General features: G+C 37.3%; 1 protein-coding gene across 1 annotated transcript in view; it reads left to right on the top strand.

Moving 5' to 3' along the window:
• LOC145688503 (transferrin-like) overlaps positions 1-22,987 on the top strand; it is a 142,533-nt gene that overhangs the window by 115,926 nt on the left and 3,620 nt on the right. Inside the window, exons 11-14 of the mRNA XM_081762845.1 lie at positions 3,040-3,216; positions 6,550-6,687; positions 16,780-16,913; positions 19,388-19,543. Of these exons, the coding sequence (XP_081618971.1) occupies positions 3,040-3,216; positions 6,550-6,687; positions 16,780-16,913; positions 19,388-19,543 (605 nt within the window). The remainder of the gene's footprint in view (positions 1-3,039; positions 3,217-6,549; positions 6,688-16,779; positions 16,914-19,387; positions 19,544-22,987) is intronic.

Consider the following 22,987-nt stretch of genomic DNA (forward strand, 5'->3'; position numbering starts at 1 on the left):
TGTGCTCTAAATAACTTGCTGCCTCCGAACAAATTTGCCCCCCCCCCCCCGCACGAAAACTACCAATATTAGAGTTGAATTTATAGTTTCTGGGGTCGTTGAGATGAACAGTGACAATGTTAATCCAATTCAACTTCAAGGTCATACTCCAGTCCCCAGGGAGAGGGCGAGATTTTAAAAGTAATCGAAAATGACAGATATTACAGATACAAGATGTCTATCGGTCATGAAAGTCATGAAAAATTCACGAAATCAGAAAACGGTCAGAAAAGTCAAGAAAAAGTCACGAAATTTAGATTTTGGGTCACGATTTTTTAAATCTGTACAAATATAAGCATATAGACTGGAAAATTTTGTTGTATAAAACGTCAAAATTCACCACCAAAAATGTCTGTAGTTCTTTAGACGCTACCAAATCGCAAGCAAAGCACTCTTCTATCGCATGCATGAAAATTCGGTCTAATTCACACCAACATTCGCTCTTCAGAATGCTACAAAATTTTATGGTTTGGTAAAGAAAAGGTCATGAAAAAGTCACGAAATTTCATTATGGAATTTTAGTAGACACCCTGTCTATTTTCGAGGTCGCAAAGTTTAGCGGCATCAGTTTTCATAATGTTCAAGTTCATCCTCACCCCTTTGGGTGGGGTGGGAGGTGTTGATTTTTTTTTTAATCAGATAAGCTAGCTAATTATTAACTACTGTAATTAGAGCGAATTAAACACATTAACATATTTTCTCACGCTTGCGCGGGACTCTGCGGGTTGCTAATTTTAAATATTACTTTATTGTGAATCTTTAAAAAGATCCTGATGGCCGCGTTAGCTTAGTGGTAGAGCATTCACCTCTGGTGCATGGAGTCCTTGGTTCGATTCTAGCTCACGCCAAGTGAGCTTTCTGGTGGACAAACACAGTGTACGTGGTTTTCTTGGGGTTCTTCCGTTTCCTCCGACTTTTTTCATTCCGCTATTTCATTCATCTTCATCATCACCGTCTCCTTTAGCCTCTCCGGCATAATCATGAGACGTAAAACTTAAAGATTTCATTTCATTTTAAAAAATCCAAAATTTTGCCGCCCTCTCAGTTACTTAGTACTCCTTAGGAAATTTTATCAATATTTCAATACTGTGTAACTAAAGAAAACTGAAAAGAATGTAACTTCTTTCTTATCCACCTCACTTTTATGTACTGAAAGAAAATACTGAATTTCGTGTCAGAAGAGCCCATGAAGTACTCTGTTTATTTTTGTGAAGTGATATATTTTGAATACAGTAAGGTGCTGGTAATTCTGCAGGAATACAAGTTGCCCATAAAACCACTGCAGCTGTACTATTGAACCATTAATTTATCAGTTATTACGGAATCTTAAGTTTTAAAGGAAAAACAACTAAGGAAACCCATTTTAAAAATGTGCAATTCAGCATTGACTAATGTGAAGATTTTAGACATAGGAAGGCAATTCTCTGACCACTCTTTTCAACACAGCAAAACCTTCTAAATGATTATTAAATACACATCCACACCACTTCCCGGATTTTTATTCTAGACAAGTATTCTTACCAGAAAAAAAATATTGGCTACCTCTTTAAGGCACGGTCTTAAGAGGACTCATCACGGCGAAATTAAAACATTGCTAATTTTACAGTAATTATGTAATATCTTCAAATAAATAAAAGATAATCAAAATGTATAACAAGAGCGCCCTAGACAATATTATTTTATGTGAGATACCGTTCTCAGGACTCACTTGTCTGCTTTCGATTTCCAGCCATTTAGAAAATCAGCATTTATTTTAGCATTTCTAAATAACTGCAAACGGAAAGCTGCTAGGTGACTGGTGATAACGATACCTCAAGCAAAATAATATTGTCTAGGTTACTCTTGTTCCACATTTCGATTATCTTTTATCTATTTGAAGATATCACATAATTACTGTAAAATTTGCGGTATTTTAATTTCGCAGTGATTAAATATCTTAATTTAGTTCCATATCTTCAGGAAGTATGAAAATACGAGGCATATAGATTTGATGTGATTTAATTTTCAGTTTTGCGTCCCTTTCAAGAACGAGCTTATGTGAGACGTGGACCTATGGTTTAGAAAGACTACTTTTTTGACGCGGAACTGGGAGTACTAACGAAGCTGCACATGTGTGGAAACATGCTCTAGCCTTCTGTGCCTGCAATAGTGGTATAAATTCTCAATGTAGAGTTGCGTGCGAGTAGCAATAAGTTGAAATAACTACCGTCATATAAAATACTCCTAATATTTTTCCCCCTTCATCTGAAAAAATGGCTTCTCAACGTTTCAATAACAATGAAGTTCTCAACTGGCTGATGTCTCAGGTGGAAGATTTCTAAATAGAATGTCTAGCCAAGGATGTCTTTTGCAATAACCAAACGGTTTTATTTTTGACGTGCGCCACGTTGTCAAGTACTATTAGGTGTGCTACTCTGTTAGTTAGCCACTTATGTGGCTTAGCTGTTATGTTTGCGAACAGGGCCAAGTTGCTGACGCAATTTAAGTATATCGTTTAAAGAACTGAAGAATTGTTCGATTTGTATTCGCTTACAATTAGGGTACCGCTGATTATAGCGAAATGTTGATGGTAGCTACAAGTTAGTTTTGGGACAACTAGAACGTCATAGATGTTAACAGATTAGAAGAATCATATAGTATCTTGTAAAATAGGAAGGACTTATTTTGCAGCTGTAGAGATTATGCCCGCTAGCTGATTCGTTCATAATGCTGATAGCTGTTAAGACGATTGCATAGGCTATAAAGAAGATCTCATTAGTGTGGTGGAATCAGTGTAGAAGAGAGTAATTCAGAAACAGTTTTCTAATGCCAAAGAGTGATTTATAACTAAGCTAAACGACAGTAGTTTGATAGCTTTCATTTCTGAACCTTAACAGCTATTTTTGACGGCACCAAGAACAGACAACTTTGGTAGATTTTACTGTGCTTTATAGCCTATATGTTATTTTTATTTTCAAAAAGATTTAAAAAAGAACTTATAAGACGTTCTTGTTCATTTAGGTTGGGTGTCCTTTATTCGAACTGCTAAAGAGAAGAACATACTGCCTGCTATGTGCCCATATAACGCTTCTGTAGTCAAGTTGTTGTCTGAAGCCTGTGCACCTGGAGCTCGTATTTTCAACAAAAATAATCCTGCGAGCCTGTGCTCTCTTTGCAAAGGAACAGGTACTGGAATAGGTAAGTGATATTATATACATAACTTTTTTCTCTTTTTCTCTCTCTTCTTTTGTTTTGTTTGTTACTTCAGTGTGGAAACAACGACTGTGACACTATCTTAACAGTAAAAATGATTGGGTCAATGGTGGAAGATACATAGTTACGGAATGATGATGTCATAAAATGAGGGTTGTGATTAATGATGGGTAAATCCCCGGGAAGATATTTCCAAAATGGGAATTTTCCGGGAATTTATGTACAATCACAATGAAAATTGCATTCTGTTACTGTATTATGATTTCAAAGTTAAATTCGTTTGTATATCACAGTATATTATTACTGTTGTCCCCAGGGGAGTCTTTAGAATGTATATTCTGAACGATGTTATGTTATTTTATTAATATTTTATTATATTTAAAGAGTACACAAAATGGATATTTATTTACAATATGTTCTATGAAAGTAAATATGTTTCAAAAATGGTACAGGAAGTCCACATACCTTTAAACCGCTAAACAGTTTAAATTTACATGTTAGTGGATTTTCTAAACTTCTACTATTGATATTATAAACATATTAAATTTTTAAATGTTATAAACAAATTAGGTTGGGTAACTGCCAGAACACACATGTCCCACCATTTTGTCAACATTTGCGCATACATATGTATGTTGACAATATTTGCAAGATACTTTCCTGTCTTTATAATTTTGCATGTAACATTGCCACACACGACATTTCTTCCTGCCCATTTCTCGAAATTCCATGCGTTAATTCACATGTGAAAGAAGTTCGAGTACCTCTTCAGAAATTCGAGTCAGAGAGAGGAGACAGACTGACGTCTATTACTAAAGGTGGTTCAGGGTTAATTAATAGTACTTCATTTCTATTACTACATCATTCTACATTACTTTACAAAATTGCTTCTTTCCATCATTTGTAAATTAGTACTTTGTTACTTTTGGCGATTGTTTAGCTTTGGCAGGTCGGATTTTGCATCTACTTTTTTGTGATATTCTATTCCGATGTTGTTGTTTTATGGTTCTACGTTAAATTACGTTACCAACAATAAATTTAGACACCATTGCCGAGCGAGCGTCAGCGAGAGAAGACGGGTTAGAGCCCCGCAGGTCACGTTGTTTTCTATCTTCGTTACCAACAATTCACTTTCTTTTCTCACATAAATCACTTTGATTTACCTTTACGGTTTGTACAAATCCCCTACTGCCCTCCCTAAAATGTATTCGATACTTTCTTGACTACTTGAACATTACTATCAACTCATTTCTTCCGTAAATCATCCTACTTTTTGCTAGTGTTGGCCCCCTAATACTAAACAATTACCCTTTTTTTAGTGTAAATGGAAATGGAACTTTAAAAAAACATATTATTAGTTATATAAAGTAGACCCTACTGTCAAAGAATTTTAAATTTTGTAACCTCCAAATTCTTCAAAACCTAGAAGTCATAATATATAAATATAAAGTAATTATTCATATAGTTCTTATAATTTGGAAGATAAAGTAAAGAAATGGAAATAAATTCCTTCCCGGGAATTTATAGGCCAGGGAAAAAACCCGAGAATATTCCCATTTTTAAATTCCTTCCCACCGGGAATATTCCCATTGCCTATCACTAGTCGTGATAGGAATTAGGTTAAGAAACACTGCTATATAATATCTCTGAAGCCCTTCTAGTTATACAACCCAAACTACTGTATTGTATTATAAGCTGCATACCGTTGGTCAGTGCGAAGAATGGGTTAGAATATTACAGTGTAGAATATTTTGTAAACTGAGATGGAAGTTGTGAAAATCTAGGATCTGAATAATATCCTGGAAAGTCTAACAATTAATCTGGATTATTTTGCCTCATATTTGATTTATTTTTTTTTAGCCTTTACATTTTATGTGGACAATTATATTTTTTTCCTGTTTTCCAGGAAATGAACTAGAATATCAGCGGTATAATTTTATTAGTTTCTTTTCCAAATTGATTTTTAAAAAATCTCTTGCTTTCTGAATATTACGTTTCCCAATACATAATTCGTATATTTGTAACTGAAACTTAATTTATGTAATATTAAATTTACGTGCAAATTGTAAAGCAAGAGATGTTTAATTATACTTGAAGGAGAAATCAATAAAATGTCATCATTCAAAATTCAGTTTATTTCAGAGGAAACAATTAATAAATCATTCCTCACACAAATCTATAGGGTAAGAAGAATTTTAGAAATGATCCCAGAAATGGATCAAAAGATTGAGATCTTGGCCAAGAATTAGTTTTTGGATCAGGGGTCACAACATTTTTGAACGTCCCCTTCCAGATATAAGACTCACAAGAAAATTTTTCATTAGTTCTTCCAGTGGTTCCAGATTTTATAGTCACCATGATGTGGAATAAATTGATATGTCGAACATTTATATCTCTAGTACATGGTAGACTGTATTTTTTTAATATGTAGTGCAGACTTCATTTGATGTATATCAGTATGTAAATTTCTCACTTTATACATTGTATATTCTGTATATCAGGTTAAATAGACATAAAAAGAAGTGAAACATTTCTTTTAGTAGCTACGAAAGGAAGCCCTTGACAACGGCGCCGACTTTCCAAAATTTATGTGGGTGCAAATCAATGGCGAGACGTGTTATATCTTTTCACGGGAGTCTCGATATTTTCGGATTGATTTCCTTTCAGTTAAAATCTTTTATGAACACTGTCATAAAGGCCTGTGCTGTAATAAAGTAAAATATACTGGTACTATAACGATAAGTTGGGGCTGTCCTAGCTCAGTAGGTAAGACGGTTGACATAAACGTTAAGAGAAACGGGTTCAAACTCGGGTCCAAACTAAAATTCTTGTGGGTGCGCCGCACCCACAAGATTATTTGTGTGGGTGCTGGAGCCTCGGAACACCCACGTAGTCGGCGCGTATGGTCCTTGATATAGAGAAGCTCTATCAGAATAGCCTATTATTCATTGCGAAAATGAAACAAGTCACAAATTTCCGAAAGATAGTTAAGTTGAGCTAAGTATGCGTAACTCCTATCTGTTCATTTTGAATCTTTTTATAAGTTCTCGAAGACTATTTGAAATAGATAACATTCGAGTGCTTCTCCTATTAACGATTACGTGGTAGCGACATTTACAATATTTACTACTCATTGACTTAGTTAGAGGTGTCACGTCTTTGAAGAATAGTGGTCAAAACAGCTTCCACACAATGCATGGTGTCACTTGTCATTTTTTGAGGATTCAGTTAAACAGTATATATCATTTTAATTACCTAATGGAAATAGTACAAAATAAAATGACCTTACAAATATTGAAAAATCAATATTTTTTGAAGGTACAAAGCCACCAAAGTGCTTGCTCAAAGCTGAAGAAGAGATCTATTTTGGTGATGAAGGAGCAGTACGATGTCTTTACGATCAAGAAGGAGGTGATATCGCTTTTGTCAACATCAACACAGCACTAAAAATATTCGGTAAGTACAAGCAAAATCGTTTTAATGTATTTTTATTCCCGTAGATAGATGGTAACGCACATCTGGCCCAAAGTTGATATACAGGAAGAAGGTGACAGTAGGTGGTAGTGATCCGAACATAGTATCCACGGTTCATTCCAAAAGTGTTGTATAGGTTGATTAAAAAAAAAAAACATATTCACTTTAATAGCATACGTAACCATTTCAAGCAATCATACAGCTATTATTCGGACAAGGAGTCTATCGTACAGATGTGTGAGGTACAGTGCTCCAGATTCACTGTAGATCGTCACGTGTAGGCAATGGTTGTTGTGGAGTTTCGCTGGTCATCACACCAGTCCAATCATGTCTCACATACAGATGGTGATCAGAAAAATGGAAACACCTGTAGCTGGCAACACGTCAGATGTATGGGTTGGCAGTGGTGTCGTGGCGCCCGCAACGCCAGACCGCTGGTGGTGGTGTGTTAGATCGGTCTCCATACTACGTAGGCGCAGTGGAACAGCAGTGTCCAGTGGCTGCAGCAGACGGAGGGAGTGTAAAATGGGAGACCTCTCAGATTTTCAAAGAGGGAAAATTGTTGGTGCGCGGTTATGTGGAGTGAGTGTGACGGCAGTGGCTACTGTGTTAGGTGTGTCGCGTGGGACAGTGTCGAAGGTGATGACGGCCTACACAACACACGGGAAAACCACATCGGAGAAGCGGAACAGTGGGCGGAAGAAAATCATGAGTGACAGGTCACGCCGGGTATTAAAGCGCATTGTCACGCAGAACCGTCGTGCCACTGCGGAGCAAGTGAAGGAGGAACTCAATCAGCAAATCCCCCGCCCTGTTTCGACAATCACAGTCCGCCGCGAATTACATGACATGAACTTACGGGGTCGTGTTGCACGGGCCAAACCGCTCATCAGGGACCATAACGCTTTCGCACGCCGCAAATGGTGCCGCGATCATGTAACTTGGACCGTTGAGGACTGGAAACGTGTGATATGGTCGGATGAGTCATCCTTCACCCTATCCCAAACCACGGGCCGTGTTTATGTGTGGAGAACGCCCAAAGAAGCTTATGATCTGCGGTGTCTCCGCCCAACTGTGAAACATGGCGGCGGCTCGGTGATGCTGTGGGCCGCCATATCATGGTTTTCATTGGGTCCTGTGGTCACACTTAGCGGACGAATCACTGCCAACGATTATCTCGCAATTTTAGGAGACCACTTGCATCCTATGATCCGGATGTTGTTCCCGGAAAATGACGCCATCTTCCAGGATGATAATGCACCCATTCACACAGCTGGCGTTGTTACAGCGTGGTTTGAGGAACATCGGGATGAAGTTCAACACCTCCCCTGGCCCGCCCAATCCCCAGATCTCAACATAATTGAACATCCGTGGTCCGTCTTGGAAACACGACTCCGGCGACGATTTCCACCTCCATCCTCTCTCACAGAACTGGCCGATACCCTGCACGAGGAATGGTGTAAAATTCCACTTGCTACCATTCACGACCTCTATGCCTCCATCCCACGTCGCATCAAGGCTGTTCTGAAGGCGAAAGGTGGCCCGACACCATATTAATCTGGTAAGTTGCAATTTCGTTCAGGTGTTTCCATTTTTCTGATCACCATCTGTATATTCAATAGTGTTTAAATCCGGAAGACCTAGCTTCGGTTATTGTACAGCCGAATGCCTAGTATAAAGCATGCAGAAATGCCTTGCCTTTATGAGGACGCGCGTCATACTCTGGGAGTTGAGGTGCCAAAATAGTACGTCTCAATGTATGACACATAGTCCCCTGATTAAAGACTACAGGCGAACAGGATGAGTAGTTTATTACCCGATATACCATAATGCCAAGTGTGGATCTCGTGTGGCGTGTGCAGGTACATGTTGGGGTTTCCTGCTTACCTGTATGCCTAGGGACGTATACGGCCATCACTGTGTTCGAGACAGGAACTATCATCAGTGGCGACGACCATCCACCATCTCACGAAACTACCGAGGACGTTTTCGGCGATAAAACAGGTGCAGAGGTGATCGTGCAAGAGGAATACGGTAATGTAGATCAGACTTCAACCTTTGATTGTTTATTATTTATTTTTTTGTGCATTCGTATGGGAGACTATATTGGCAGGCGCCATTCTGTAAGATAAGTCGGCCCGCACGATTTTCTGTCTAGGTCCCCCTTGATGTGTCATGGGGCACTGGAAGGTAGCCTGCAGCAGATGCCTCTCTCTAGAAGGCTCAGCTTTGTGTTGGGTGGTTGCCATTTCATAGTATTCCATTTCTGCTACTGCTACTCTTCAAAGGACGAATCACACTTACAGTGACTCACATTAATATTCGGACACTTGCATTTTGTTAAAAGTAGGAAGGATTATGAAATAAATGAGAGCCGTGTGAGTGAAAAAATTAGGTATTTAGATATTCATATACTTATAGAAAGAAAAGAAGTACAAATACGGTTTCTTGAACGAAAGAAGCAGAAAGAACTTACAAATACTGATGACATTGTGTATTTGCAACGTCACTTTAATATTCGGACACCTACTACATAGATGTTCTGTGTGTGTTGTTGCTTGCTCACAAACGCTTCACTAGTACTTAGTGGGAAACCTACGACGTTTCCTGACTTCCTGTAAACGGTTGGACATGCTTCCAACAAGTTTATTGGTAGAATGGGGCGATATGTCATCCCATGCTGCGCGGAGAGCCCTTTTCAAATCGTCTCGTGACGTTACTTGTACCCGTTTGACCTTATGCTGTAGCTCATCCCAGATATGCTCTCTAGGGTTAAGGTCGAGACTCTGCGGTGCTATTTCAAGCACTTTCGAACAATTATACAGCAACCATTCGCGCACCACATGCGCTTTATGCTTCGGGTCATTATCCTGGTAAAATTTAAGCATCTCCATAATTCCTAATTTTTCAGCACTTTGGTGGAGATTTTGCCGGAGAATATTCAAATAAACCTCCTTTGTCATAATCCCTTCAACAAACACCAGTTCTCACACTCCCGATGCAAAAATACACCCCATACCATCACACTTCCTCCCCAATGCTTTACGTTAGGTTGAAGATTTGCAGAATCTAACTCTGTATTTGGCTTCTGCCACACAATTACCTTGGCATCGGACTCATGGAGGTTTAATTTTGATTCGTCCGTGAATAACACGCCATTCCATCAAGTTGCGGGCTTCTCAATATGAACTTTAGCGAACTTAACTCTTTTATCTTTGTTAATTTTACTAATAAAAGGCTTTTTCCTAGCTATTCTCCCATTGAACCCCTCACTTCACAACACTCGCCGCACAGTTTGGGAACGCACCATCTTCCCCGTTTCTTCATACAGCTCTACTGTTCATTTCAGCGCACTTATTCTGGAATTTGTCTTCACTTTCTGAATCAATTTGCTTTTCTCTCCATCATTCAATTTCACGGGTCGACCGTTTTGAGGCACTGACTCGATTTAAAATCTCTATTAAATCTTTGTACAATGTCAAAATGGTGCTTTTGCATATATTGAGTAAATCTGCAATTTCCCTGTATGATAGACCTTCCGCATGGTGAAAAATTACTAAATGCCGTTGGTTAAACGTTGTATTTGGTCCCTCCCGCCCCATTTTCCTTCTATGCTTTCTCCCGGTCACACTAATCACTTGTAAACTAAGCAGATACACATGTCCTGTCTCGGGACAACTTAAACTGCAACTGGAACTCTTCCGCTGTCTCGTTTACTATTAATAAACAAACGTCAAAACAACTGTCCGAATATTAAAGTGGCGTCCAAAATACGGTATATTGCAATCGCGTGCTCATAAAGTGGACTTAATTTGCATAATTTAATTAACTGATAGCATATTTGCTCGACCAAACCATTGCCTCTTTGCTTGTTGTCCGTTGGTTTCCCATTTATTGCTTTTTTCATGTTCAGCAAGCAAATTATGTGTAATATCTATGGTGTCCGAATATTAATGTGAGTCACTGTAGAAACGATGCGGAAATTTTAGGTGAGCAGGTTACATATGTTAATCCTAACAACGGTGTAGTCTTCCAAAATGTTAATACGCAAATATATGCAGCCAGACTTGTTCAGGCGCTATTTAAAGAATGTCAAGGTATAGGTGAACACCAACATCTCCTTTTAACACTCTCAACCCCTCGACTTGAACATTATTCTTTGAGCATATATGGCTAGTCTCTGAGCACCGAGTCCAATACAGAAGGCCTCCTTCATCACCGCTGACGCAACTGAGTATTGCACTACATGAAGGACGGTCTACCATTCCTCTCGAATCGATTCATGAATTACATGCCTCGATTCTGCTACAAGCTATGTAAGGTGATTCAATACCATAATAATCAGATTAAATTCTATTTTGCGAAGGCATTCCCATTATTTTTGTCCTCTTTCTCTCTCTTTTTTAATCAGAAGTTTATGTATACATTTCTATTTATGAAAATTGCAACATCAAGAAAAACGCATGTAAGAGTGGCACCCATGGGCGGCGATTAGGGGGGGCAAAGGGGGCAGTTGCCCTCGCACTTTTTTGAAGTAACCCATTAATGTATATACTTTCATTTAAAAAAGTAAAGTTTTTGTATGTATTTACTGATTCACAGAAAAATGGTGCCATATATTTGCCGTTCCGTGAGTATGCATTCGTTATCTTCCCGTGAAGTAAAGAAAACTACAGGAATTGCGTTTTAATTGCCACAGAAAATACGTAGCCCCAAAATTAACCTATTGGAGCACAATTTCAGCATACTTTCACTTCTTACAAGGGCTCGATATATAGTCAGCCGCTTTGAAACTAATTCAGAGAGCATTTCGCGAAAACAGAAAAAAAAAGTCTTTCACAACTTAATTTTAAATTGCACAAAAATTGACTGTTCCTAAAATGTCTTTTCTTCTTCCTAAAGTAAGGGAAAAAGCGTAATAAGAAACAACAACTATCTTTTCCATTGTTTTGTAGTGTAATATATGAGTGAAGTGGTGTTAGGAGTGTACGAGTGTATATACAATTATATATTTAGTGAATTCAACATAATTCTAGGTTTTAGTGTTATTTTGTATAATTGGAGTATGGAGTAATTCTAATTATTGTTGTGTTTTGATGTGCTCCAAGAAACTGAAAACTGCACCTAATGGCTACGAACATGTTTCGGGAAGTTGCAAAAGCAAATATTTCTTTAAATGTCGTAGCATATGCTTGTAGTATTTACTGCCTTTCATTTTCTGAGTAATAACATACATTTAATAGCATGTGTGGAATTAAAAGTTAAGTTGTTCATTAATCCCTGTTTCAATATGACTTTTGCAAAACAAGCATCATTATTTATTACTATGATTAATATTATCCTTTCTATTTATTTGTTTTGCAAATTTGTTACTCAATAATTTGATCACACAGTTATCCAGACAGAATTTTAAGATGTTCATGAGCAAGGAATCAAATCTCTTCTTACACTTTTGTTGTTTAAGAGTACAAAGGGCTACTACCTACTGGCGTTGATCTTGGTCTTGTCAATTTATTTAATAAAATATGAAATATCTATATACGGTATTTTAACTGAAAAAGATAGTATCCTATTAGTTATACAACCTTTCGTCAAACAAAATTATTAGAAACAAGCAGGAAAACTAACATTTATATGCAAATATTCAGATCATGTCTTGCCCCCCCACTTTTAACGTCCAACCGCCGCCACTGGTGGTACCTAATGTTTGTTACATGACTATGCAGAAATGATTACGATCCCAGAATCGTACAACACCTCTAATGTTGATAGATCTGCGTCAAATGAAGCATCCAAGTGCTCCAATCGGAACTCTATACGTCAGGGCGTCATATCTAACAAGTATTTAAAAAGTTCCCAAAGAATCGCGGCCACGCTGTTTGTATGTGACTCCACAGGACATCGATACTGTCCACTTAGTGGTGGATTGGGAAACAATTGAAAATGACAGTCTTAGAGATTTCTCACACTTAAAAAAAGGAAGATCTTATCTAAAGAACAAATGTTATTACTTGATTTATGCTTCTTTTATTCCATGGTATAATGTTTCCGTAATGGCTAGTTTATTCAGTGTATAGGATTTAAACGAAGTGACAAGTAGATTCGATTTCCTTTCTTTTCTTCCAAATTCTGCCGGTCGACATCGTCATGAAATTGCATTACTGGCGGAGCATTAGGGGGGTACCATAAACAAGAACTCCTTAAATAGCTTTGTGTTCAGCGATAGAGCGCTGAAGGTACCTCACATACCACGAACTTATTACTCACACTGCGTGTATATTGTGAACGGGAGGAAGGATGATTGCATGTGATGAATAAATTTAACAAAATAATTAATATGCTAGAATGGAAATGTGGGAGGAGACTTCACATGCACACTCAAAATTACTCTAACTTAATGCAACCTCCACTCACAAAGTTAATTTAATGAATTTAGATCAGTCGGTAGAGTCTTATTTAAAAGAAATTAAAATTTTGAAAAGTTAAACAATGTTCTCTGTAGCATGAAACTCTAATTTTCAAGGAACCCGTGGTTTTAACAACCATCCTGAATGTGAAAGTTACCCAAAATACGCACATCGTATTCACGACTCATTGATAGTCCCAGCATCTGGCCTGAAAAGGAAACAAATAGACAGCAAAAGGGTAACACATACCTTGCAGCCACACTGTTGTAAAGAAAGAGAAGCTCAAAATTCCGGTGGTAATCCTTTTAATGCACCTCTCCAACATTCCAAATGCACAGAATATTGTATTATACAAGAGCACACGCGCGCGCGGTCTCGCACTGAGACCCGAAAATAAAAAAAAAATATTAATATTTCCTTTTGAAATTTTAAATCACACTTTCAGAGATCTCATTTTTATTGTTCGTGCACGTTTGTTTTACTTGCGCTGATCTCTTCTCTCTTGCAGTGTCTCTGCATGTCAACACTTCCTACTCTTCACTGTAGCGTTTCTTCCGTATTTGGTGACCATCCTCCTTCTTCCTCTGTTGTGCTGCTAGGCTCTTTTACCGGTCATTCCCCCTCTAACATCAGAGTTCTGCTGCATCAGTTGCGGTTCAGCGGGTAGTCCTCTGTGCGATGGTACTAGCGAATCATTGAATATGTGATGAAAGTTCGCACTAGTCTGCCATTATATGACGCACTGCAATTTATTTTCGCTAAACGCGCCTAAATCGTACAAGGATAAATGCTCAGTTTCTTGTACCAAACGTTATTTAAATAAGCTGAACGGTATTATAGCACTGGTCATTGCCTAAAGAATCAGGCATAGAGTTTGTCTTTACCAATACTATAATTAACTTCAGTAATCACTGCACATAATGTTAAACATGTGACACGGCGCATGACGTATGACTGAAAAAGTTAATACTTGTGCGAAGCACTTCACAAAATATACTATGAAGCAATGTCTCTTCACACTTGCAACTTTTGTACATGTTTCACTTAATGTAATATCAACTCGCTGACATTTCCGCAAACCGCACGTTCTTAACTGTTAGGAGTACTTCCTACACTCTCATTCCACTAGAAAATGAGTTCAGTGTAAACGAAGATTATATGACAGTAACTAACTTTTAAGTGCTCATTTCGTAAAATACACTCACAATGTATTTACTTTTAAACTAACACACTGTCTTTTCGACCACAGAGCTGAACGCGACTAATGTCGATTCCAAGATTCCAAGTTAACGGTCGGTTAAAACAAAAACTAAGAGATTTGTGACCGATGTTCACGATTCGAATATTCAAGAAAGACTGCCTCTCTGGTTGTGTCCCGTACTGTTTTATTCAACTGAAGTTCATTGTTTGCTGGAACTTCGTGTTGGGCCAAACCACTATTGCCCGCTTTCCCCAAAATAGGTGGGGAAGGAACATCACTCACCTGTAGGCTTCCAATGACCTACTTATTTCCGATATTCAACAGTTTTTCATGTTTTTCTGCATTTTATGACTCACTCCAATTACATTGCAAAATGTCACAATATGTGTTTAATAGCTTATTTACTAAGCTTTAATTTTGTGTATAACACTTACTAACACTGTGCTGTACTACTTGGCAATATTTAAATAAACAACAAAATTATTTAAAATTTGGTCACTCCACAGGTTCACGTACTCGGCTTGACAAGTGGAACCACCTAGTGGCGACACTTGTAACCTTTTGTCCCAATGACATTGAAAATTGTATACCAGTGAAATTGATGCATTGAAGGATTTGATTATTATATGAATTCTCATGTTAAATACACAATTTAAATATACTACACAGAATGCTAATATGCTAAATGAGCCCTACACAAGGCTGTCGTAGACTGACACATCAAAATAAGTATTATAAAACTATTTGAGAGTTCTCTTCTCTATCAAACAGTAGCGAATCTCGTCGATGTTAAAAAAAACTGAGGTTTGTGTTAGTCTTTTGAATACTTCTCACAACCATCAACCAGGCTTATAACTGCCATTAGTACAAGCCATTAATACTATTCAAATTACATATCGATCTAAATATAACTAAATACTACGGGTACATCCAGAAAGTTTATTTACATATCATCACACATACTATTATAGCAAATCATGTACCAGCGGAGCAGACGAAAATAATCTTTTAACAGAGACATCTGACGGATGTTTCGGTACTATTACAAACACTATTCTGGACGACTACAACTAGGACTAAAATGAACTCGTCCAAAATTTCAAATTTGTCAACTTCTTCCTCTCTGACGGCAGTTCGTTGACCAAGGGACGCTTCCCGTGACTAGAACGCGAAAAGTAGGCGTGTCTTGAAAATCTAACACCTCTTTGTATCATCAATTTTGCCACAGATACGCTAAAAATTTTATTGCTATAAAACCATTGTACTTGCGGACATAGTGTCTCTCTAGTGTCAGTGTATGTTCCTACCTATAACTACACTAGGAATTGAGACTAGCTCTGCATATATGCGAAGAGTGGAGCTCATAGTTATTCTACCCCAAATAAAGATAGCTACATTGATTCACTATTTCTTCCCACGCTGCGGTAGACCAAGGCTCCGTTAGAAACGCAAGCTTTCTTAAAGTTTTTTTTTCTCTGAGGCCTTCTCTGCCTCTCTGCAAGCAAAATAGCGTATCTGAACTTCAGAATGTTCTATCTTCTTCGAAGTAAATCTTAGATAATATTAAAATATCGCTGCACCAATATGATGTCCCGTCCTGTTGTTAGTCAATGTTCAATTACATACTCTAAATAAACAATACATATACATAAAAATACCAATAAAAGTTATCTGCTCCCGCTGCTACGTATGCAAATTCCAATAAACTACATATGTAAATCCTTAATTAAATGATAAAATATTCATAAATTGACGCAAAAATTTAGTATGCAAATCTTATCAAAACACAGTTCATGTGCTGTTCACAATATTTATCCTTAATATTAGACTACACTTATCTGTTTATAAACTACTAGCAGCGTTCACCCCGCTTCGCTGCGGTCACCCCGGAACGCAATAAACTTTGTTACTTAGATAATTTTTACTTTTTCGCTTTCAAGTGATATGATAAAAACCATAGAAGATTGCAGTAAATGTTAACATTATATCGCCTGTCATTTATGTTAACCCGCCCCGCTTCGCTGCGGTCACCCCCGAACGCAATAAACTTTGTTACTTAGATAATTTTTACTTTTTCGCTTTCAAGTGATATGATAAAAACCATTATAACGCCTGTCATTTATGTTAACCCGCCGAGTGACACGGTCATGCGGGTTGCATATACATACGTTTATTTTTATACCTATGATGAACTAACAAAGGAGGACACTTGAATGGTCAATTATCTCAAGACACTGGTAATTAAAAATTAAAGTGATATGATAAAAACCATCTAGGGTCCAAATCCTAATAACCCCCCAAAAATGAAAGAAATTGGTTCAGCCGTATTAGCGTGATGAGCGGACAAAGGATTTGTACGTTCTCTTTTATATATATAGATTATTATGAAAATTTATTGTGGAAATTGCATTAATTCAGCATTTCATGTTAAATTTTAAACTCACTACACTTGCATCCTTTTTTCAGAAAATCCTTCTAACTACCATTGGGCCCAACAACTAAAGATAGATGATTATCGAGTGCTGTGTAGAAATGATAACTTAGTCCCTGTAAAGGAAGCAAAAGGAGATTGCTTATTATCAGCTGCCCCAGCAGGAGAGGTAAGAAACTAATCCTTTTACAGATGTGTGTACCGGTAGCCAGGAATGCCGGCTTTTAAACATCAATGGGGGTCAATAACTGGGGAGATCGGGGGTATGGAATGCTCCCTTAGAGGGTCCTTCCGCTGAAGATTTTTGAAAATTGATACTTCTAAAAAAGTGATTTTAGGAATTTTTAAATTCTTTTTTTTTTCTTCACAGCGGAAAATGTTCTTGAATGAGAGTATCATAGAGTAACCAAAAAAGTTCTAGGGTTCTTCAAATCCCCTATCTTAGTTCTCGTCACGTCATTCTGAACGCTAATCTCTGAATTCACAGATTTTAAATATAAGGTTACCACACAAAGAACCTTAAAAAAGAGAGCATTTGTGGATTTCATACACAAAAACAAGTAAGCTCTTATTCAACAAATCTTTTAATAGCATAAAGCGACAATACTAATATTATTACAAACACAGGGTGTTTCAAAATGAATATCGGGAATTTAAGGTTTCGTAGTATTTATTACAATTAACTTGCAATTGGAAATAATACATCTTAATAAAAGATCAACTTAAACAGTTTTGTACGCATGCATATGAATGCACTGTTTCCTCTGTCCGCCCTTAGAAAGCACTAGTAGCAAAGATGGCGACTAGTAAGCAGAAAGCTTTTTGTGTTTTACATTTTCAAAGACTGAATCTGTAGTTACACTGCAACCGTCTGTGTGGAGAAATTTAAGGAGAGGCTTACAACTACGTCCTTATAGTTTGCAGTTGCTACAAGCTCTAAAGCCTACAGACTACGGTTTACGTACCAACTTTGCAAATGAAATGTTGTTGCATGACGATGAAGATTTTCTGGATCGTGTCGTCTTCAGTGATGAATTGACATTTCACTTGAACACTCATAATGTTCACATCTGGGGGTCAGAAAATCCTCACGAGATGGTACAGTTGTAACGAGACTCCTCTAAATTGAATGTTTTGTGCCATATCTCGGCGGAAAGTTTCTGGGCCTTTCTCGATTATCGACTCGGTGTGTGCCGTGTGACGAATGGTGCTCACATTGAACACTTGTAGCAAAAAATGAGATGCTCTTTCACTGGACTGTATTGTTTATAATTGTACGTTAAATGTAGTAAATACTACAAAGCTTTAAACCCTTATATCCATTTTAAAACATCCTGTATATAGGAGACAGACAATGTCAGTGCCAATTTTATGTATCGAAACAACATTATAGAAATTTCCCCTTTACCCCGTTAGAAGCAGATTAAAAAAATGGGGAACATGTCCATATATTTTAAATTAGAGTTTAATATGCCGAATTTCATCTCCTTAAGAGTAAGCCCTATTGAAAAGAAACTTCATGGTTTGGTAGCGTTTGTCGCTGACGAATTTTTCGATATAGCGTAAATGTTTTCTCATTCACTAAATGACTCTCTTCTGAGAGAGAACTGTTTATTGTCTGTACTCATCTGTCAACCACATCCCGCTGAAGCTCTGTTGCAGGGTTCACGACTCATAAATCAACATTTAACCGACCAACTGAGGTAACATATTGAGAAGGTTGTCTGCCATCCTTGGATTTCTGCGAGTTTTGCACACAGAGCGAGTGACTTCAGAGGGCAGTGGTATTGGATGAAGGGAAGGGAAAGGGATTATCATCTGTTTTTGGCAAGAATTACATATTAGAAGAAAGAACGTTATAACTCATATTGACCTTGGAAAAAGATTATATATATACCGAAGCAATACCGTAGAATACTGTCATAGTGAAATGCCATGCATTTAAGTTGGAGTTGGTTCTCTATGTGCACGCAAAGAATATTACAACAAATATCCATATAAACTAGGCAAATTTATTTAGTTATTAAATTTAAGACAATTAAACCCGAAAAGTGTCTGTATATGTACATACTATCAATCAGTGGTGTACGCAGAATTTCTTAGTGTTGCCCGTGAGTCTGTGTCAGACTCGTGACACAGACTCGAACCCCTACTGGACTGCGTTTATGATCCAAAGTCCAACTCCCGAGACCACTCGGTTATTTCCGCCAGCGCAGAACACTGGACCCTTGCTGTTGGTATCATGCTGGCCTGTGTTAAAGTTGAATTTTACTAACACTATTATTTTTTTGTATCATACACTAGATGTGAACTTGATTGAATTTTGGGGGTGTATAAATTATATAGGTTCAAAACTTTTTTTAAAAAAGATGAAAAGTGGTTTAAATATTTCAACTAATTTTCTCGACCCTATAAAATTTCAATGACGCGCTTTGCGCCATGGTCTCTCTTGTTGAAGCACCCTTCGTTTTTAAAATAAATACAGCATGTCATGAAACAATCTTCATGAAAATCTTAAAAATTCAAAATATAATCAGCAAAAAATAGTTGATTCTGATATAGTTTTAGTTCCATCTCTTCCACTAGCATGAAACTTAAGATTTACAACTTCTAAAGCTTTGTTTTTCCTTTCTTTTCGCACAGATAATCACTCATCCTGATTTACCTCAAGTGCAACAGGAGGAAATCGATATTACACTAAACAGGCTAATCGAATGGTTTGGTTCCGATCCTGCCAACAGGGAAAACGCATTCCACCTTACAGGCGCGTTTAATGGAACAAGTGATCTGTTACTTGAGGTAAGTTATTTAATCGAGTTCGTAGTTGATCTTAGTATATATATATATATATATATATATATATATATATATATATATATATATCATATGACGGAGGGAGTGCACAGTTTCACAGATAGGGCTGTCCAAAATTGTGCAAAAGCTAAATTTCAACACGCGCTATTTCGAATTTGAGAAACCGTGAAGTGTCAGTCCATATCAGCCTAGAAGAAGTCACATATGTGGAATCAAAAAATGCATATTTCATCAATGTGTAATGGGTGTGCAAGGAATTTTCTACAGAGTATAACTTTCAGACATATCCTCAACAGAATTCCAACATAGGGGAAAGTCGTCTGGTATCGGACAGCGGGTGGTATCGGACAAAAGCAGTTTTCGTTATTTCCTGCTTAAGGCGGCACCTGTCAAGCATACAGTTAGTTGATCGAAATGAATTAGCCAAGCCCACGCCATAGTGGATTTGTCCGATGAACGGTGTATCTCGTGCTTCAAGGTTTTTGTATTTTTGCGAGTGATCAGCTGCACGGAGATAGATTTGTGTGGCTGCAACTTCTCACAAAGTAAATGTATTGATATATTATTGCTATCACAGCATTTATTAGGGTGTATATATTATAATTTAGGCGTATAGTTGCCTTCGTGTTGTTACAAGCTGGTAGATAGCCATTCATAAGTTACAAGTATTTCGGCTGGTATCGGACAAAAGGGAATCGGGTGGTATCGGACAAAACACTTGTAAGTAAACTTGACGTTTTTAATGGTTTCTGGCCTTTTCAGGAAATCATGGGGAAAGTACGTGGCAATTGGAATGTAGAAAATATGAATTTGGCCATGGACAAAATTATTTCCAAAGAAGCATGTGCGGCCAGTGCTAGATATAGTGTTCCTTAGAGTACATTAGGAGATCGTGTCGAAAATCTGTCGAAAGGGAAAGAGGTAACAGCTAAGCCTCGCTGCTCGGATAACAAAGGCACGTCTAGTAGAACGTGACCAAGAAGAAATACTATACAATCATGAAAAGGCTTTGTATAGTTAACTCACCTAATGCCACTAAGAATACCAGAATTTTTAAAACTAGTTTAGAAACTTGCTGAGATACTAAACATTATAATCTGCGGGGAGTCTTTTGATGATTGGATAAAGTGCAATATATGTAAAGACTTGGTACATGAACAATATGAAAAGTTTGAAGGCAGACTGTTTTATCATGGTGATTTATGTCTGAATAAAAAATAACAACTCTTGATGAGACTAAGAATTTTAAGATATATTGTTTACTCTTATTTTAGGCTATATTTCAAAGCGTAATAAAACTCTATTTTGTGTGTAAGAACTCCTGTAAGTAAACAGCTAATATTTGCAATTTGTTCTGTTATTAAACTACTTCAAAAGACCAATTCTCTATAATTTTATGTTTGTCCGATACCACCCTCCGCTTTTTAAGAACGCTAATTTGTGTCCCTTTGATTTTTTACAAAAATATATATTATTAGTTTTTACCTGTCTAAACACCTTTAACACGTTGTGTGTAAGATACCAACCTATCATTTTGTGCATTAAGTAATTTGATATAGCTATTTTTCAGCCTGGTAAACTAAAAAAAGCTAAGGTGTCCGATACCAGACGACCTTCCCCTATGTTCCGATTTCGAGGTGGTTTTAAAGTAGGGAAAATATAAATCTTAACAACAGTAGACACAGAATGTTTCAACAGGAAGTCGGAGGTGTTCGGGACTGCTAGCACCACGGTCTCCTGTGTTTGGAATAATGAATTCTGCGATGTATTGTTTCACGTTTATACGTGAAAAATAACGTGAAATATGCCTTGACAAAATACATCGCAGTACGCGTTATTTCAAACATGAGTTTACTGAGCATTTCGAGTTTACTGCTGTCAAAAATTATATTTTGACTGCTTTGAACCCACCTTGAAATCATTGCATATCTGAAAATTTTGTTGGGAGCATATCTGAGAATTGTACCCTGTAGGAAATCCCTTGCACATTTATTGCACATTGAAGAAATGCGCTTTTGGATTGCATATGTATGACTTTCTTTAGGCTGATATGGACCACCACTTCAGGATTTGTCGAATTCGAAATACTGCGCGTTGAAACAAAGCTTTTCTAGAATTCTGGACAATCCTGGTTGTGACACTATGCACTTTATCTCACAAATCTTAATAGTAGTATGTTAAGAAATATGCCTATCTTAATGGAGGACCAGTTTTGATTTTGGTATCATTGCTGGTAATTATTGTTTTATGCTTTAAATTGCAAATTTTCCATAAATTGAGCCATTTTAGGGAGCCATCTTGAGATTTTCAGCACTTTCGGTATCAAGAGAAGACAATACTGCTACTCTGAAACTCAAATGCTGAAGACAATTGATGAGCCAAATAATTTCGTCACTTCCGATGAGAACTAAAATTCAAGATTCAGACAAAAATTACAGTTCCCTCTTGCATTATAATATTTACAGGTCAGCACAAAACATAACATTGCAGATTTCAGATGTAGGACATTTGTTTGGAACTCGCTGGTAACAAATACACCGAAAGTACTTGCGGAAATATATCATGCTGTCTCAGTAGCCATTGTAAGTTCCACATGTAGAACATGTCTTTGGAACCCACCGGAAACAAATATGCGGAAAGTACACTCTTAAAAATTTCCTTGCTCAGAAATGAGAAAAATGCATGTTCAAAACAAAATAAGTAAGGTTTGCTCATATTTGAGGAAAAATGTCTCATTATTTCCAAATGTGTTTTCATTTATGAGCTCAAGGCAAATTTTCAGGTTCCCATTTATGAGATTTTCTCACTTCTTAAAAATGAGAATGGAATAGTGCGTGATTTGCAATATCATAGATGATTTTAAAATAACGATAACAATCTTACCGAAATAATATTACTATGTTTTACTAGGGAGTAATATTGCTAGGGCTTAATTACTATTCAGGAAACGAGATAAAGGATTTCAGCTGTAGCAAAGTGCGAATGGATATGAGTACGCAGTAGGTGATGTAACTGAGGTGGCGTATGAATACACGTCATGTGAAAGCGGTGAGGAGCAGCATACATATCAACTTTCGAACGTAAGTTTGGGTGAATTGTAAACATACTACCATAGACTAAACGTTACTGTAGTACATTCGTTAGGGTGTAGAACGCTGACTCCCTCATACAGGTTATATAGGCTATAGAAGTCAGGTTGGCTCCTTATATATCAAAGCTCAGTACTCAATTTACATAATAACAAGTGCAGCAATAACAAGTGAAGGCGGGTTAAAGCCCCGTAGGGTACGTTGTTTTCTATATTACAATGGAACGGGGAGGCATGTCAATGTTTTACACCCTTCGTCATTCGTTATAATGTGCAAAATAGCTTATGTACGGAAACAAAGAATACATAAGTCATCTGTGTAGTTAGAAACAGCGTTACAA

The sequence above is a fragment of the Thermobia domestica genome, chromosome 1 (assembly GCF_964235325.1).
Source record: "Thermobia domestica chromosome 1, izTheDome1.hap1.1, whole genome shotgun sequence".
Taxonomy (NCBI): domain Eukaryota; kingdom Metazoa; phylum Arthropoda; class Insecta; order Zygentoma; family Lepismatidae; genus Thermobia; species Thermobia domestica.